The 19,492-nt window shown below is 45.4% G+C and overlaps 1 protein-coding gene across 1 annotated transcript; it reads right to left on the bottom strand.

Annotated features, from left to right (window-relative positions):
• Nucleotides 1–1,779: 1,779 nt before the first annotated feature.
• On the bottom strand, nucleotides 1,780–18,776 carry Elk1 (ETS transcription factor ELK1). Its single transcript, XM_051142510.1, has 7 exons — nucleotides 18,724–18,776; nucleotides 18,643–18,679; nucleotides 9,610–9,853; nucleotides 4,825–5,271; nucleotides 3,904–4,335; nucleotides 3,312–3,413; nucleotides 1,780–3,201 (listed from the first exon to the last, which is right to left on the bottom strand). The coding sequence occupies exons 3-7, from the start codon at nucleotides 9,817–9,819 to the stop codon at nucleotides 3,103–3,105; spliced, it is 1,290 nt and encodes a 429-aa protein (XP_050998467.1). The 5' UTR covers nucleotides 9,820–9,853; nucleotides 18,643–18,679; nucleotides 18,724–18,776; the 3' UTR covers nucleotides 1,780–3,102.
• Between the last annotated feature and the right edge of the window lie 716 nt (nucleotides 18,777–19,492).

Genomic DNA, 19,492 nt, shown 5'->3' with positions numbered 1-19,492 from the left:
AAAATGTTTCAGACTTACATACTTCTCAGATACCATTTGGTGGTCAAGTTTCTCTCTCACAATTGCTGACTATGAGTCCTTGCTACTGCTGGGGCCATGTGAACAGTCCTTCTTTTCTCCTCCTCAAAGACAGGCTTGTCTCAGCTCCTCAGGACCTGTGGGGAAGCTGCAATTGTTAATTGCAAACCAGCCTGCTACCCACTAGTCACAGGGTAACATATTTCGTTTCTCTCTCTCTTTCTCTCTCTCTTTTGGTTTTTTGAGACAGGGTTTCTCTGTGTAGCCTTGACTATCCTGGACTTCCTTTGTAGACTAGGCTGGCCTCGAACTCACAGAGATCTGCCTGCCTCTGCCTCCCGAGTGCTGGGATTAAAGGCGTGCGCCACACCTGGCTAGTTTGTCTCTTTTACACACACACACACACACACACACAGAGACATGTGCGCGCACGCCTTTTAGACTTTAGCAGCTACAGGTGATCCATTTCTGTCTTTCCCATGGTTTCTATGAAACATTTCACATACATTGTCTCATACCTTGTATCTTATGTCACTTCTTGGGCCTCATGATAATTTTCTCTCACACAATCAACTTTTGTCTTTTTTTTTCTTTCAAGACAGAGGTTCTCTGTGTAGCCCTGGTCGTCCTAGAATACACTCTGTAGAGCAGGCTGGCTCTGAACTCTGAGATTCACTTGCTTCAACCTTCCAAGCGCTAGGACTAAAGGTGTGTGCTACCCGCTGGCCCCAGCTTATAATTAATTTCTTACACACACAGTTCCATGACTTCAGTTCACATACAAACCATTTCTCAAATGCTGAGAGTTGCCTGCTACTATACAGTGAGATTTCTCATCTACAAATGGTGATCTTTGGCAAATATCGCTGGTTTCCTGCCTGAAGTCTTTCACGTACAGTTTTGGTCACTCAGTCTGTCTATGCAATCAGTCTGACAGTGACTAATTTGCACAAACAGTGACTAATTTGTAGTTCGCACTGGACTTATAACCAGTATGGTGTATATATCATTGCAGGTTTTTGTTTTGAGACAAGGTCTTGCTGTGTTGCCTAGGCTATTCTCAAATTCATAAGCCTTTTTCCTCAGCTTCTGCTGGGACTACAGGTATGTGATACCATACCTAGCTTTTACATAGCATCTCTCACACAGACACACTCTCAAAAGCTTGTGGTTGGGCCTGGACAAATGCTCCAGTCAATAAGACACTTGCATTGCAAGCATGAGGACATATGTTTGATCCCCAGACAGCAGATAAAAATTCCAGGCAGAGACATGCTTGTAATCACAGAATTGGGAGGTAGAGCCAGGAGGACCTGTAAAGCGTGATAGCCAGCCAGTGTATTCCAACTGGTAAAGTCAAGGCAAATGAGAGACAATGTCTCAAAGGACAGGGGCAGTGTCCCAGCAGACAAGCCCCAATGCTGTCATCCAGTCTCCACACAAAAGACCACACATTCATATGTGCAAAAATGTTTGCAGTCACAGTGTTCTAGTGACGATACCCAAGACTGTCATCAAGCCTCCACACATAAGACCATGCATGCAGATGTGCAAAAATGTCTGCGTCACACTTGTGTCCTGACACACACAAATCTACAACCTTTTGGTCTCTCTCAGCACACTGGTTAGCAATCCTCAGTCTGCAGCAGTGTTTCTGACATACGCCATCATTGTGTTTCTCTCATAGTAAATCTCTGCCTTGCCCTTATTCTTCATATACATTCACGCCTATCATAGCTCATTCTGGTGACACCAGGAAGGAAAAAAAAATACCAACAGCTTTCAGCAACACCTTTAAAAATATATATTTACAGGAACAATTCCCCATTCTCTGGGACTCTTAGAAAAAAAAAAAAGGTCCATTTTTGGGGAAGCAAAACAAACAGTGGAGACGAGTGTAGCACCGTCCCCCAAATCACCAACCCCCAGGTCTTCAGGCCTGGTCTGGGCCAGTGCTGACAGGAGGTGAGCCTTGGAGTCTTTTGATCTACCCACTCCAGCCTAGAATTGATACAAGACAGGCTTCATGGCCCCCATTCCTCCCTCCCAACTCCAGGGACACTGAAAAGGGTCCTTTGTACCCGCCCGCAGGAAATTGGGGGGCTGGGAGGGAGGGAGCTGAAAATACACGTTTGGTATCAAAAATAAACACTTGGGGGTGGTAGGAAGACCGCCTCCAAATCCCTTAGTTCCCACCCACCCGCCTACCCACCCATCAGATATAGGAAGAGATGTTTCCCTCTCCCCTATCGAAAAGCCCCATTTAAAAATAGATTATACTATCAAAATGGAAGGGGGTGGGAGAGAGAGACCTGGAGTACTGGCTGGAGGGGTCCCCCAGACGGGGACCACCCCCCCAAAAAAACCCTCCATTGGGAGGTAATAGGCAGGCCCCCAGGAAATTTGGCAGACAAAGGAATGGCTTCTCAGGGGGAAGAACAACAAAAGGAATATTCCTCCCTGGCCAAAAGGTTACTTGAGAAAAGAACAAGCTGACTGAGAAGGGGAGGTAGCAATTCCTATTTTAACAGTATGATTCTTTCCTGGCTACAACTCCCAAAACATTGAGTCATACAAGTGCTCCCTGGACTCAGATATGGCCAGGAGTAATAAAAACAAAACAAACTAGCTCTTCAATCTATGTCCCAAAAGTGAGGACAGGGCCCCTTCAACTCCCCAAGGGCAGGCTGAGAAATAAATAAAGAAAGGTTCTCAAGCCATACCCTGATTGTCTTGTTTTAGGGGAAAAAAATGGGGGAGGAAATGGGAGAGATGTCTTAACCCACTCTCCTGAAAGGGTTGGGCCAGATTCTGCCCCAGTGGCCTTCAAAAAATAAATAAATAAACCGTCCCACCATTGAAGTAGGAGACGTGTAAAGGCGGCCACTGGGAGGCTGGCAAAGAAGAAAGAAGTTGTCTGTTTTCGGTGGAAGAGTTACTGAAAGATCCTCCTTCCCAGGGATATCCACCCCACCACAACCAGAGCATGAGTCTGTCAGTTGAACTATGTTCCTCCTTGAGATGGCTAGCTGGAGAGTTCAGGAGCATGGAGGGAGGGACTCCAGAGAGGGGTGGTGGTGGTTGTCATGGCTTCTGGGGCCCTGGGGAGAGCACCACGGGGGTCGAGAGGCCATCCACACTGATGGAAGGGATGTGCACCTGTGCGCTGCCGCTGGACGGAAACTGGCGGAGGAAACAAGGAGAGGTCATAGATGTGAACCGTGCTAGTGACTCTTACCCTTTGAAACACTGGGGTGGGGGGGGGGGGGGGGGGGTGGGGAAAGGAATCATACCTGGAAGGAGAGCTTCGCTGGGCTACGGGGTGCAATCGGACTCAGAGTGCTCCAGAAATGAATGCTGGGGGGCAGCGAGCTGGGTGTCAGCAGCACCGGGGTCTGTGGAGATGGAGTGGCAGGAACTCAAGTGAACAGACAGTGAGTATGGGAAGATGGAAGGAAACTACTTTTAGCCCCTCTGCAGGCAACCCCCCCCCTCAGATGTCTACGGTTACTCCTCAAAAGTTCATAGACCTACAGTGTAACTACTAAGACTGTGCCTATGACATCTCTCAACCTTTACACAGACTGCCCCTTGTTACCTCTAATAGCTCACCTCCTGTTACTGAGACTTCAATGGGCAAGAGCATCCACCAGATTCTATCCAGGCACTGCTCTCAAACCTTGTGTGTGAGGTAGAGTTCAACTTCCCAGTCTTAGACTCCACCCATATACCTGACCAGGGAACCCTTATCGAGTTGAGCTGCCACAAAGTCCTCAGACCTGCCATTTTTAACTAGCCTCAGAGCAGCTAATCATACTTGTAAGTCACCAGTGCCAATGCCACCCAGCCAGGCTGTCAGCTCTTGCTTTTCTGCAAGGCACTCACCAAGGTATGCGTGGGTAGCAGGGATGGCGTCAGCGCTGGCCCCGGTGCCTGAAGACCAGAGCCTGTTCCTGATCCTGGAGTCCGTTCGGGTCCTGGGCCACCCAGCAGGCTTGGGCTTAGTGGAAGTTCCAGGTCCCGGGGCTTCCGGCCCTTCTGGGGTTGGGTGATCTCAGTGGTGGAGGCAGAGAGGCCACACCCCTGTGCTGTATTCTCTGTTAGGACGGCTGGGAGTCGAGCCAGCAAGCCTTCTGAGGGTGAGACTTCTGGTTCAGCTTTGACAGCCTCTGGGCTGAAGCCTCCAGCCCCCGCAGCCTCCAACTCTTCCTTAGGCCCCTCCACTTTCACTTCTGGGGGCAGTGGACGGCCAAAACCTGGCTCCAGACTCAACTCTTCTGATTTCTGGTTTGGGGCCTCGGGTGGGGTCAGGATCACCTGGGAGAGGGGTGGGCACAAAGGGAATGCATAGGATTGTTGGTGGGTAAAACCTTTTCCTGTGGGTCATCCAAGGATGTCTCTTGGAAGACATCCGATCTTCCAAGAGCAAGGCTGTACGTTCTTTAACTGGCCATGGGACTTAATGGAAGTGGAGAGCCTCTAGGGCAGAGGCCCTGGGCAAGACTCTAGAGGTACCACTGTCATTCATCCTCACAGCCACATTAGTCAGAAACTCTGGAAATGGGCCCACGAATTTTGTGCCTTAAGGCCACTCTGGCGAGTCTGATGAGTGCTAACGTGTGACAATCAGTAAGGGACTAATGTGCAAGGGGAGATGTAACTCTCCTTCCCATCCGTTTCTCTGAGGGAATTTGTGTCCTCGCTTCCACCATTATGTCCTGTAACAGGACATCTCACTTCATGCTTCAGAATTATGCATCCTTCCTCTCCAAGCCCTTTCCTAAATCCCCAAACTCCAGTACTCACCTGCAGGGGCAGACCAGCCTCTTCTGCCTCCAAGCAGGCTTCTAAGGGGTTTGGACTGGTGCTCCTGCTCCCTGAGGGGGGTGCTGGTACTCCTGCAGGGGTAGTGTTGGGGAGCACTGAGGCAGGCCGAGGATGAAGGAGTGGCTGTGGCTGTGGCTGCAAGGACTGGATTGTGAAGGTAGAATAGAGGCCCGAGCGCATGTATTCGTTCCGGCTGCTGCGTGCTAAGCCACCTTGGCCTGCCATTCCTACACCCCTGGGTGTTCCTGGCTTCCCAGTGGCAGTGTCCCCTGGGCCTGCATGGACAGCAGCAGGGGCCATTGCTACGGCCGAGGTTACAGACACCTCAGGCTGTGGTGGGCAGTCTTCAGTGGAGCACCCTGCAACCTCCGGGTAGGACACAAACTTGTAGACAAACTTCTGGCCGCTCACCTTGCGGATGATATTCTGAGAAGTGAAGAACAGGGTGAATGAGGCTCATTCTCTCCTGATGCCTTTCTTTCCATTCGCTCCTATTTCACTCAGTTTTGTTAGGCTTATGGACTCCTCCCATCACTGCCTATGCTTTCCTTTCTTTCCCCTCTCTGTGTTCCCTCCCCAGTTTCCATCCTTTCTCTGGGCCCCTCACCAATTCTTTCTTTTCTTTTTTTTTCTAGTTTTTTGAGACAGGGTTTCTCTGTGTAGCCTTGGCTGTCCTGGACTCACTCTGTAGACCAGGCTGGCCTCGAACTCACAGCGATCTGCCTGCCTCTGCCTCCTGAGTACTGGGATGAAAGGCGTGCGCCACCATGCCCGGTTCACCAATTCTTTCTTTAGTGCCCTTCCCGTCCATGTCCCTTCAAGTCTTCTTCCGTTACTCATCTTTATCTGTTTAACTCCCCTTTTCCCACTGACTACATTCCACCAGGGGCCGATTTAGGGGAGCAGGTGAGAACGTAGGGTTTGGGTTTAACAGAGTCAGGTTTTAGGGATGGTAAGAGGACTGCAGTAGGAAAGTGAAATACCTGATATACATGGCCGAGGAGACTAAATTAGTGTAGATGAAAGGGGGGAGAAAAAGAATTGATACAGAGGGCTTTTCTAAGAATTTACTGACTGCCTGTGTGAAGGAGGGGGATCAGTGTGATTGACTGACTGTGGGGACACGAGTGTGCCCCAGGTCGTGTAAAGGCCAGAGGACAACTTGCAGAAGATGCTTGTCTCCTTCCAGTATGTAGGTCCCAGGGATTGAACTCAGCTTCCCAGGCTTTGTAACAAGAGCCTTTACTTACTAAGCCATCTCACTGGCCAGAGATAGTGGTCTTTTTTTTTTTTTTTTTTTGAAAGCTAGTGATGCTGATATGGAGCAGAGAAAGTGTATTGGTTACTTGTTTTTGTTAACTTGACACAAGCTAGAGTCATCTGGGAAGAGGAAACCTCATTTGAAAACAAAACAAAACAAAATACTTCTATCAGATTGTCTTTCAGCAAGTCTGTAGGCATTTTCTGCTGTGGGAGGTGCCATTCCTGGGCAGGTGGTGCTGGGCTGTTTAAAAGACGTAACTGAACAAGCTATGAAAAGCAAGCCAGTAAGTAGTTAGCATCCCTCCACAGACTTGGCTTCAGTTCCTGTCTCCAGGTTCCTATCTCAACTTCTCTCTACGATGGACTGTAACCTGTAAGGTGAAGTAAAACTCTTTCCTCCCCAAGTAGCTTTTGCTCATGTTGTTCATCACAGCCATAGAAAGCAAACTGGGACAGACATTGGTCCCTGGAGAGGTCACTGTTGCGACAGACCTGAGCATGCTGTTTGGAAAGGGCTCTGGTAGCACCTGTAATTTTGGGCTGGAAAGGCTTACTGTTCACAGCTTTAAACGTGCTGCTGAGGGAACTTGGAAGGTAATTCTAAGAGCAGTATAGATGATGGAAGGAACTTTGTGAAGCTTCAGAGGGAAGTTTGAGAGTCTCTCAAAGTTTCTATAGGGGCTATTTATGTGCTATTTTGTTGTAAGAATCTGTGGTTTCTGGTGATCTGGGACTGAAGGAACAGCTGTGATTAATAAGAGAACAGCACCCCTGAAGTGAAACTTTTGCTTTTCAGAGGCTAAAAAAAAAAAAAAAAAAAAAAAATCAGCTGGAGTAAGAAGATATCAGCATGAGGTGAAATCTTTCAGGAAGTACTTCCTCGGGGTCAGTACACAGAAGCTGTGGTCCAGAGGGGCCAAGGATGCACATTATCCTGACAGCTTGAACTTGGCGATGTGTAAGAGTCTCCCATATGGTATTTAGTTTGGTGGCATGAAAGCTGCAATATTCAAGGAGTCATGGAGAGGAGGTGAGGGGAAGTCACTGGCAAAGGTGCAGCCTCAGTTGCAACAGATGGACCAATATTGAAAGGGCCAGGATTGAAAGGCTGAGGCTTGGTACCATGAGATATGGTTGGAGTCCCTGGAAAGAGGCTAAGAGGCCATTGATAAAGATGCATCCTCAGTTGCAGTGGAGGCCTCATCCTACTGGAACAGCAAAGACTGTGGAACCACTACTAAGGATGGAGTTAGCCTCAGGCCAGTACACAAGTTGTATGTGCTACAGATGGTGCAGCTGGAGAAGTGGAGCTGCCCAAGCCCTTTGTAGCCTAAAGATCATGAGTGAGTCCCAGATGCCAGATTATGAGCTATGTGAGTCAGATGTGGTAGGACACAGGATACTTAGGGTGGTACCACCCCTGGGCAGGTGGTCATGGTTATATAAAAAATATGATGGATGATCCATGGGGAACAAGCCAGTAATTTACACTGCTGGGGTTTGGAATTGTTTTGATTTGGTTGTAACCCGTTCTTTCCTCTTGGAGTAAGAGTAAGAAAGCTTTTAACTTATTATTTTTTTTAATAGATGCTCACACAGTTGAAGGCCATTGAAACTTTGAAGTGTTTAAAAGACTCTTGGACTTTTAAAGTTATATTAGTTTTTATATTGTGATCTTGGGGATAAATAAGTTAAAGATTATACTTTAATAGTGATGTATTGGTATGTTAAGTTGACAAGAAGGGTCAAAGACTAGCCTTTATCAACTTGATACAAACTAGAGTCATCGAGAAAGAAGGACCTTCAGTTGAGAAAGTACCACCATCAGATTGCCCGTAGCAAGTTTGTGGGGTCATTTTTCTGATTAATAATTGATGTGGTAGGGCCCAGCATCCTGAGGGTGGCACTGCCCCTGGGTAGGTGGTCATGGTTTGTATAAAAAAGCATGCAGAGTGATCCATGGGGGTAAAAGCCAGTAAGCAGCCTTCCTCTATGGCCTCTGTTTTAGTTTCTGCCTCCAGGTTCCTGCCTGGAGTTCTTTCCTTGGCTCCCCTCAATGACGGATTATGACATGGAACGGTAAGGAAAATGAATCCTTTCCTTGACAAGTTGCTTTTGGTCATTGTGTTTATCCTAACAGGAAAATAAATGAGGACAGAAATATCATAAAGAGGACAGGCAATTTCTCATCATTAGTACCAGTTTGGATATTTAAGCTAAAGCACTAAGAGAATGAGGTAATTGGCAGTAATTAGAGAAAAGAGTGAGAAGCTGGTGTAAGCATGGGGAGAGGGGAGCAAGGTTTGCTTGGGTGGGTCAGAAAACAGGCTTTGAGGTATCTTAGGGAACATAGGGTTTGGAGGGTTCTAGGGATGTCCTGGTGATCTCAGAGGCTAGAACAAGGTAGAGTCTTTAACATGATTTCAGGGGTTTGAACTGAAAGAGTAATGTATGGAATTGGAATACATGCCATTAACTACCAAGGACACAAAGCACAAAGTGAGAACTATTTGAGGTGGCATGAAGAATCTGCAGACACCAGGGATTTTGGTGGTCTTAATTAATGCTGGTCAAGAACTTCATAGAGTATCCTTGTATTTGTCAGAGGAGGAATGAAAAGGGGTAATTATTAATATGGCTTTGAAGGTTTATACTGAGGGAATATGAAACAGTGTGATTATTGGGTGGGGAAATACCACGCAGATCTGGGAGCCTGAGAAGTAAGATGAAAAAATTTTAAAAATTGAGCTGCAGTAGCAAGATAATGAAATAAAACAAGTACTATAGATACCGAGGTGCTGCTCTAGGGACCTAAGAGGAGTGGGCATGAGCTACAAATATTTGAGGCCATCTTCAGCAACACAAACAAACCCTGCCTCAAAAATAAAAACAAAATAAAGGAATAGAAGAAAATAAAACAACTGAGTAAAGATATTGGGGGGGGTTCCAGAAAATGAAGTAAGGAAACTTAGTATTATAGTGTCAGGATGTTTCTGAGTTTAGGAATAAGAACATCAATTATTCTGTAGTAAAATTATATATAAAGTAACCAGGGGAACCCAACATTGGGCTGAGGGAGCCAGAAAACATACTTATTATCTCCAGGTAGGCAGGGAAGTAGAAGATGGGGCAAAACCAGTAAACTTTAATACTGTTTTCAAAGTTATAGCTATAGTAATTGAGATAATGAAAGGAAATTTCTAGGCCAGAAGTGTAATTCCAGGAACTCCGGGGTGAAAACAGGAAGGCAGTGAATTTGAAGCCAGCTTAGGCTACATACTAAGTTTCAGACACATCTAGACTACATTGTGAGACCCTGACTCAAAAGAAAAAAGAAGGAGGAGGAGGAAGTTGAGGAGGAGGAGGAAGAGGAGGAGGAGGAGGAGGAGGAGGAGGAGGAGGAGGAGGAGGAGGAGGAGGAAAAAAGCCAACAACAACAACAACAGAGGTTTTTCTGACAGTAATTTCAAAGGTTTCCAGTACTGGTCTCTGAGGCCATACCTTGTCATAGTAGTACCGCAAGGCCCGGCTAAGCTTGTCATAATTCATGTTGGTCTTGTTCTTGCGTAGTCCCCATAGCCGGGCCACCTCCTCTGCATCCACCAACTTGAACTCACCACCATCTCGTGAGGTCCAGGAGATGATGTGGCCATTGCCTTGTTCCCGCAGAAGCTGCAGCAGAAACTGCCACAGTGTCACAGATGGGTCCATTACTAGGGAAGCGCTCACGCCATCCCAGGGGTACCTGGAAGACAGCAAAAATATTTCCTTTCTTGTTGCCTTGACTCCATCTGTCCCAAAATCTCACTACTGTTCCCTAAACAGTCCCCTAAACTCCTGCATGTATCTTTGGATGCCCCTTGTGTTTCATATGTTGGACTAAAAGGAATTAAAAAAAAACCCATTTATATGAGTATGTCTGTGTGAGTGTACTTGGACATATGTGTGGGTGTCAAGGGAGACCAGAAGAGGGCAATGGATTCCCTAGAGCTAGAGTTACAGGCAGTTATGAGCTGCTCAACATGGGTGCTGCGAACTGAACTCTGGTTCTCTGTGAGAGCAGCAAACACTCTTTACCACTGAGCCTTCAGTCCAGCCCTGACAAATGTGACTCTTTAGGAGCTACAGGGAAGATAGGATAATACAACCTGAGCCCCAAGGAGTTCCATATCTTAGTTCTTAGAGTCTGTGACTACACAGCAAAAAGGAATTCTGATATGAAATTAGACTATAGACCATAAGATATAGCATTCACTCTGGTTTTATTTTATTATTATTATTATTATTGTTTTTTTTTTTTTTGAGACAGGGTTTCTCTGTGTAGCCTTGCCTATCCTGGACTCACTTTGTAGACCAGGCTGGCCTCCAACTCACAGAGATCCACCTGCCTCTGCCTCCCGAGTGCTGGGATTAAAGGCGTGCGCCACCACGCCCAGCCCTACTCTGGTTTTATTTAATGTCAACCACAGCATGAGCTCTTTTAAAAGCAGAAGAAATGAGGCTGAAACATAGTTTAGAAGCAGGAGAGAGACTTTCAAACATCAGAGGGACTTTCCCTGCCATTCTTGACTCTGGAGAAGGCTCCAAGATAAGGAAGTTGGGCAGCCAGCTCCACAAATCTGGAATGACTCTGGAATGGCGCTCAGTATTATAACTCAAGGCACAACTTGAATAAGCAGGAAATATTCTCCTGTAGAAAGGACTAAAGTCCTGCCAAGACCTTAATGCTAGCCTGGTGAGATCAGTGCTGGATATCTGAGCTACAGACTATCAGATGATAAATGTGTAATTTTTAAAAGTTACAGGGTCTTGCTGTGTAACCCAGGCTGGTCTTGAACTCTTGCCTCAGTTTCCTGAGTACCAGGATTACAGGTGTGCACCAATGCACCTATACAAATGTGTAGTTTTAAGGAGATTAAATTAGAGATACTTTATATAGCAGGACTAGAAAACTAGTGAAATGTACTTGACTTGACCCATATTATCTATCTATCTATCTATCTATCTATCCATCCATCCATCCATCCATCTTTCTTCTATCCCATCAACTTTTCCAGTATGTGTTTTTTGGTAGCCCCTTGCCAGCAAACACTGTTCACTGCACATGAGGCTCCTTTCCCCATGACTGAGCAGTCATCCTCAAAACAAAACAAAACAAAAACAAAAAAACCAAAAAACCCCAAACAAAGCAACCCCCCCCCAAACATCAAAAACAAAGAAAAACAAGAACAACAACAACAAAAAAAACCCAGAAGGCCCAATCAAAGGCGCCTTGCTTTATGAAGCGTTTCTTGAATCTGAATACCTACTCTTTTCTGTCCCTTGATCCCGCATTTTCTTTAACCTGTGATTGTCTCTGTATGGCTTAGGCTTTCTAAAAAATTGTTCCTTTTTTGATGAGCCTATATTAATTATACATACTGGATTTCATTATAACATTTCTATTATAACAACTTTTACTACATTTACCTCCATTACCTTATCCTATTCCCTTCCCACTAATCACTTTCCTCTTCCCAACTAGGCCTCTGTATTTTATGCCTTTTTTGTGATCCAATAAGTTTCAGTAGACTTGCTTACTGGGGCATGGGTAAGGGTTTGTTTCAGGAGCACAGATACCTTACCAGTGGCTACACCACGGAAGCAACGATTGAAGGGCTTCAGACCCCCAGTTGAGGGGGGGCCACATGAATCCTTCTTGGATTTTTTTTTTGCTACTGTTGCTGCTGTTTTGTGATGGGGACTTAGGTAGTTCAAGCTGTCCTCAAACTCATGGTGCTATTGCATCCATCTCCCGAGTGCTGAGATTACACATATCCTAGAATATATGGTAGCTGCTTTTTTTTTCTGCAGTGCTGGAGATCAAGTACAGGGCCTTATGTATGCTAAGCACATGTTTTATCACAGACCTTCACCCCAAACCTATGTCTTTCTTTAAGCAAACACGCATTTCCTGTTTAATAGTACATCAGGCACTGCTCTAAGCAGAAAGGCATCCGGCCCACTGGACAATCAACCTAACTATATTGCTAGACTTCTATGGTTTAAATCCTGGAGCTGCCAGTTTCTAGCTGTGTGATACTGGCCATATTCATTAACCTTTATGTACCTCCAATTTTCTCATCTGTGAAACAGGGATGGTGACAAACGCCTCTACAAAACAGAGACTTTGCATTATTATTATCGTGTGAATTAAATATAACAAGCTTGGAGTATAAGCTTTAAGTAAATACTTTCAAATTTGTTCATAAATCTTTTTTTTTCTGCTATCCCTAAATCCAAAAAGCTCTAAGAACAAAAGGATTCTTTTGTAATTCTTTTGGCAAGAAAGCATGATTTGGAAGAAAGCAAGGCACGTTTTGGCTCTTATTGATCCTTGTTTTGTATGAATGTTCATACATTCTGCTGCAGAGATCTGAAAGCATCTGGTGGCAGAGCTGGCTGAGCGTGTTATGTAACATCATATAGGCACTCTGCTACCTTTCTAAACTGAAAAAATTCACAATTCTGAAACACATGTGGTCTGATAAAGGCATGGGCTGTTACTTCTATAGGTATTGACTCTCATCTCTCATTCCAACTCTGGAAAGTAGGCATTTTTTCCATTTGGAAAGGAAATATTCTTAATATAACAGCACTTTTTTTTTTTTTTTTTACATAAGGCAGCTAATTTATACACCGAGGCAAACAATATCTAAACGACTTCATTTGAACCAAGTATCATACTCCAGGGGTCTAAGTGGTTTTGTTATTTATTTTTAGAAACAGGAACTCATCTAGCCTATGTCAGCCTCAAAGCTGTCACGCAGCTGAGGATGACCTTGAACTCCTGTTTTTCCTGCCTTCACCTCTCAAGTACTGAGATTACAGGCATGGGTTACCATGACCGGCTACAGGGGTCTGAGAATTTAACTACCTGTATAGGTCTGTCCTTTGTGTACATACTATAGTTTTTGTTTTATCTTATATTTTATTATTATCCTTTAAAAGCCTCTTACTTTCCTTTTTTGTTGTTGTTGTTTCCTTGAGACAGGGTTTCTCTGTATAATAGCCTTGGCCATCCTGGAATTCACTCTGTAGACTGGGTCGAATTCTAACTCAGAGATCCGCCTGCCTCTGCCACGCAAGCACTGGGATCAAAGGTGTGCACCATCACCGCTCTGCTGCCTGTTTATTTTTGGATGAGAAACATGAAGGGAATGGATCCAATAAGGAGGAGAGGTGCGAAAGAATTGGGAGTAGCGGGGGTTGGGGGGGCAGGGAGGCAGGGACTGTTAAGCAGGATATATATTATTTGAGGGGGGAAATCTATCTTCAATAAGCAAAACAAAATATCATCAACTAATTCCTCCCTTTAGGAATGGCCCTCAGAGGAAGGATGTAACCTGTCACCTCATCACTACCCTTTTCAGTAAACCAACTGGAACTAACCCTGAACCTTTTTGTCCCTGAGAGGATGGGACTCAATCAACCAGCGGTCCACCTGGCAGGGATTGCTGGTAATATTAAGAATAAACCTTTTAAGGTTTTGAAGACTGTGCTTTAGATTTATAGCTTTATTCATTTATTTATTTATTTAATCTGCATGAAATTACAGCTTAATCATCCACATGTCTGAGATAGTTGAAGGTTCATTTAGTGAACACAGTGTTAGACAGCTGTCCAAATTACAGTGCCAATTAACAGTGGATCAGAGGCCCCTCCTCAGAGCTCTTAATGGACTAAGATATTCCCAAGACTGGCTTCTTTCAGAGGCCTATAGAATGCAGTGACTCCTAGTGGCAAAGACAGGCAATTTCACCACCTCCTCTGAGATATGCCAGAATCTAGCAAATATGTGAAATCTGTCCAATTAGGGACCAGCCTATCAAAGACACGGGGCTGAATTTGATTATTGCTTCTCGCACACAGCCCCTAAAGAGAGTGCTAGTCACCTGCCCTTCCCTGAAGGTTTTCCTTCCTCTCTTCACCTCATTCACTGGGTGCCTCAAAACAGCTTTGGGACACGACAGACAGAAGGCCCTGAATATTAGTATAATCCATTCATTCATGGGGCAGTAAGAAATGTCTCCAAAAAAAAAAAAAAAAAAAAAAAAGGGAAGAAAACAAAATAATAACACCCTTCAAAAGGTGGATTGTATTATTGCCTCCATTTTCCAGGCAAGTCAGTGAAGTGTGGAGAAGGAAGTTAAAGTAGTTTGCTTAAGATCCCAAAACTGGATGAGATCCTGGATGCTGGATGAATTGACTGGACGCTGACAGTCAGAATTCGAACTCAGCATTCCTAGCCATTCAAGGCCATAGACAGGGAAGATCCCAGGGTGACAAGGATGTGATTAGGACGGGCTACCCTGGAGAAGTGACATTTGATGGAGGGAGGTAGCAAGTCATATTGATGTCCACAGGAAGGGTAATTTTGGTAAAGGAAATAGCATGTTCAAAAGCTCTGAAGTGGCTACCTGAAGTATCATGGTTCCTAGGATAACAGCCAGTTTGTGAGGCACACAACACTCTTTGGCAGGAGTCCCATTTCCTCCTTGGACTAACTCTATCATACCATCAAGTTCTAATCCCTCCCAGGTAGAATTTTCCCTCTGCATGGTCCAAGACACGAAGTAACTTGTTTGTCATTGCAAATTTGTTCCATCCTGGTCTTCACAGCCTCACACTCTGCTCTGTTCTGTCTGTGGGGCTTTGAGAAAGCTGCTCAACCTTTCTATGCCTTGTTGAACATCTGTAAAATAGGGTACTTACTTTCAAACCAACAAAGAAGTAAAAAAGAAATGCCTACCCTCAAAGGCTTTTTTATGGGGATTCAATGTGCCAATATATATGCAAAGGACTTAGAAAAATGTCTCTAGTACATGGTAAAAACTCAATAAGGTTGTGTGTCATCTTTTTCCCTCCCTTTCAGCCTTCTGTAGGACTCTACTGTCTGGCTCTCATCATTTCTATAACCTTGCCTTCCACCCCTCCCCCTCAACTTGTTTCCAGCTACATTGGCTTTTGAACATGGTAGCCACAATCTGACTTCGGCATCTTTGCACCAAGTGTTCTTTCTGGTACACCTTTCCTTTACCAAGTATGGCTTCCTCCTTGGTTTCTTTCAGGCTTTCATTCACCAGTCACATTTCCAAGTGTAGCCTGCCTGCCCCTAAGATTTCAAACACCTCAATACTCTAGTCCTATTTACCCCACTTCATATTTGTTGCTTAGCATTTGTGTAACACACTGTATAATTTTTTTTTTACCTATTTATATAGTCTGTCTCCCTTACTTTTAGTAATATCCGTTTCCTATGTGCAGTGATTTCTGCCTGTTTTGTTTCTCCGTATCTCCAGCATCTACAATGAATGCCTAGTGCTCACTAGGTGCTTAGTAAGTATCTGTTAATATTTAAACAGTCCCAACTAACATCTTAATTAACTCTTACATCCCCTTTCTTCTTTTTTTTATCTGCCCCATACCCATACAGATGTTTGGGATACAGTCTTCATTATCAGTTTTGTGACATGATCTCACTCTGTAGTTCAGGTGAGTCTAAAACTCACTATGTAGCCCAGGATAGCTTTTACTTCCTGAAAATCCTCTCTCAGTCTTTCATGCTGGAAATGTATAGGTGTGAGCCACATTGTATATCCTAGATGCTCCCCCACTATTTCGTGCAACAAATTATTCCAAGCACCTACTGTACAGAAGGTATATTTTTAGATGAAAACAGAGCACTGAACAGGCAGATAAAGCCTGTAAGTCCCCATAGGATCTCTATTCTGAGGAGAGACAGACCACATACAAAGTCAGAAGTGTGTCTAACTGTGCCAGAGTACAAAGGAACAAAGCAAGCAGGAAAGAGATCTGAACCCTGCTGAGTTTGCAAAATCAGATGGTCAAGGGGAGGGGTGGGTGTTGACTACCTTGTTTTCACACACACACAAAAAATCCTTTGAAACATTTTAGACATGTGTCTTTATACAGTATATTCCAAACATCAGTGTGACATATACATATTTTACTGAAATAACACTAGCTAGATGCAAAGACAGGAAAGCATCCTCTGAAACATCTTTTCTCTTTGTGCCTTTTCATATCACCAACATCACATTTCTGTTAACACATCCTTTTATACTCACGTTATTCATAAGTCAAATGGCATTCTTAGAAACATCTTTAGTGTGTTCCCTGTACAGTGTGGGGAAAAACTATTTTGGGTATGGCAGCTGGACAGGACCTTGGAAGGTACCACACAGAGATATGGGAGTAGTGTTAAAGGGGAAAGAAGAGCTAAAGCAAAGGCCCCGAGGCTGGCCTGGACCTGCTGTTTTTGAGAAGCCGTGAGGAGGGCAGCATGGCTGTAGCATGGGTCTAAAATGGGGAGATAAAGGAGATAAGGTCAGAGAGATGACTTGGTTAATTAACTCACATATTTTTTCTTTACACTGGAAAGGGTTATAGCTCTGGCTGCCCCCATTTTAGCCCAGTACAGGGAGAAAGTAGATAAGCCATTCATGTAATGTCACACAACTGCTGGGACATTAGGTGGATGGGCCCTGAGACGAGTGGAGACAGTTCTGCTAGCAGAGGGAGCAGTAGAAACACAAAGCCTGGTAACTGGAACTAATTTGGCTGTTAAGGAATGTGCCCTCATATGGGATGCAGTGAGGTGAGAGAGGGGCACTTCAAAAATGTTCCTCGAGCTGGGCGTGGTGGCACATGCCTTTAATCCCAGTACTCAACGAAGCAGATTGCTGTGAGTTTGAGGCCAGTCTGGTCTACAAATCAAGTCTAGGATAGCTGAAGCTACACAGAGAAACCCTGTCTTGAAAAACAAACAAACAAACAACAACAAAAAGTTCCTCTCTAAGTAGTTACTGGATCATTTCTTTTTCTTTTTCTTTTTTAAAAGATTTATTTATTTACTATATATACAATGTTTCACCTGCATGTCAGAAGAAGGCACCAGATCTCAGGATAGACGGTTGTGAGCCACCATATGGTTGCTGGGAATTGAACTCAGAACCTTTCGAAGAACAACCAGTGCTCTTAACCTCTGAGCCATCTCTCCAGCCCCACTGGATCATTTCTGAGTAAGGCTTTTCACCTCCATATGCCCCAGTTTTCTCAGTTGCCTGCTAAACAGGGCTGTGATGAGGACTAAGCAAGCTGGAGATTATAGAACACTTTGCCTGGTACACAGCAAGTGTAAAAGTGTAAAGGTTAGATCTGACTGTCATTAACATCAGTACCATTACTGTACTTGAGACCTGTAGCAAGACAAAATGTCTAAGTGGTTAAGAGTGTCTAGGAGGAATCATGTTATACAGTAAATGTCCCTGGGTTTCACAAGTACACAGGATCAACGAAGAGATGGGGGCAGGAAAGACTGATCCAACACATGGAGAGGAGGAGGGAAATAAAGTACAAGGCCTATCTTCTTTGGGGAAGGATTGTAAGCACTGGACCCAGAAGGGTAACATTCAGAATATAAACATTGGGCTGGCAGGAGGCTTTTGAACAGACCCATTTCAAAAGGACTGAGATACGGTTTAAGCTGACTCCTATACAACAGCAGAGAAAAGCCATCACATAATTGATTAAAAAGAGGCAGCAGAAGTTGGGGTGGTGGTGGCGCACGCCCTTAATCCCAGCACTGAGGAGGCAGAGGCAGGCACAGCTCTGTGAGTTCGAGGCCAGCCTGGTCTACAAAGCAATCCAGGACAGCCAAGGCTACACAGTTTCGAAACCCTGTCTTGAAAAACAACAACAACAATAACAATGACAACAACAAAGGAAGAGGACAAGGCCATAGACTGGGCTGCTGAAAATGAAAAAATACAAAGTACTAAACTGTCCCACTGTTAAAAGGAAGCAGTCCAAAGACTGAAGTCTATAAATAAGGGAGAAAAGTTAGGGCAGTGATAACTAAAGGGATGTGAATGCAAACTAATCCATAGTAAGATGGGGGCAGTGGGAGGAGGTGGGTAAAGTCATGAGGCTTATTTAGCACTGGGAACTCAAGGGGGTAAAATCATAAACTCAGGTGGACTCACTGTTGAACAGACATGGGGTGTTGGGAGGAGGCACAGCGCTACGGATTGATTCAACAACAAACATGAGGGGGTTCAATAAACAAGGCCACAGAAAGGTCTTCTTAAAGTTGAGGTTAGGGGAAATGAAAACACTTCAGGTGCATCTACTAGTAAAGGGGGACTGGACAAGGCAGCAAACTGGTTCCCAGTAAGTGGGGGTTGGGGGAGGGCAAGACCACGGACGAGTCCATTAAGTTGGGGTGGGGAAAATCATCAGCTCACAGACTGATCCATTATACAGAGACAGCAGGAAGTTAGGCCATGGTCAGATCCACTATAAAGGGCAAAAGGAGCAGGCAATTCACACGCGGGGGCAATCAGTTGGTGGCAGCGGAGGGAGCCGAACACCGGCAGGCTAGCCGGGCCAAGCTACAGCCCCCTGCGCGGGGGCGAAAAGAATACGTGGGGTCACGGACGGGGCCCTCCACTTTGTGGGCCTGGGGCTCACCTGCGTGTGGCGCGACGGTGGCAGCGGCAGCTCCGGGGGGCGGGGGCTCCATTCGAGGCCCCACCGCCCCCCAGGCCCGGGTTCCAAGGCGGTGTCGGCGGCGGCGGCTGCAGCAGCAGCAACCAGAAACCGTCCCTGCGTTCCCCCACGGCTCACGTGGGCCCCCCGTGGGAGGAGCCAGCGCTCTGCTGCTCGCTGATTGGTCATAATGCCAAGGATCATAATCACAGCTCCCGGGCTTGGTGGTGGTGGAATCCTAACATGGCAGTGATATGATTGGCTTAATGGGGATTGATGGATTGCGGGTGGCGGGACTGAATCTAGAGAGGCTTTTTGGGCGGTGTTGGCGCTTCATGCTGATTGGGTCAAGGACCGGTAGCCAAGTGGGCAAGTGCCAAGATTGAAGCAAGTGTCTGTATGTATGTAGGTTGGCCAGTTCTCACCAATTGGCCTAAATGAGATTGATGACAGACAGATAGCCCTGGAGGATGAAGCGGTGGTGGATGGGCTTTGCTTTCAGCTGATTGGTGGAGACTCCGAGACAGCTGCCAAAACACCAAAGTAGGTGGTGCTTCACATCATGCCGTTCAGCGGAAGTGGGACTTATTTAGAAAGAAACTAGCAGCAGGGTAGGGCTTGACTCTGTGGGCGGGTAGGGTAACGCTATGGTAATTAGCTAGGCAGGACGAATTTAGAATCCAGCAGAGGGAGGAGGACTGAAAGTCTGCCAGATATATATGGGAGTTGAGAGGCGGAAATTAACTGTCTATAAGGACAGGGTCAAGCTTCAGCCAGAGTTATTAAGGGTGGGAATTGGTTCTTAGTTACTTAAGATTGAACTTAAACAAAG

This window comes from Acomys russatus, chromosome X (genome assembly GCF_903995435.1).
Source record: "Acomys russatus chromosome X, mAcoRus1.1, whole genome shotgun sequence".
Taxonomy (NCBI): Eukaryota; Metazoa; Chordata; class Mammalia; order Rodentia; family Muridae; genus Acomys; species Acomys russatus.
Note: the sequence above shows the minus strand (reverse complement) of the source record. Positions and strands in the feature narration are given on the sequence as shown.

Excerpts from the sequence above, each read along its gene's own strand:
- Elk1 (XM_051142510.1), bottom strand. The coding sequence starts at position 9,819 with ATGGACCCATCTGTGACACTGTGGCAGTTTCTGCTGCAGCTTCTGCGG. Across the intron at positions 5,272-9,609 it reads TGCGGTACTACTATGACAAG|AATATCATCCGCAAGGTGAG; the intron begins GTATGGCCTCAG and ends TTCACTTCTCAG. Across the intron at positions 3,202-3,311 it reads CAGCGAAGCTCTCCTTCCAG|TTTCCGTCCAGCGGCAGCGC; the intron begins GTATGATTCCTT and ends TTCCTCCGCCAG.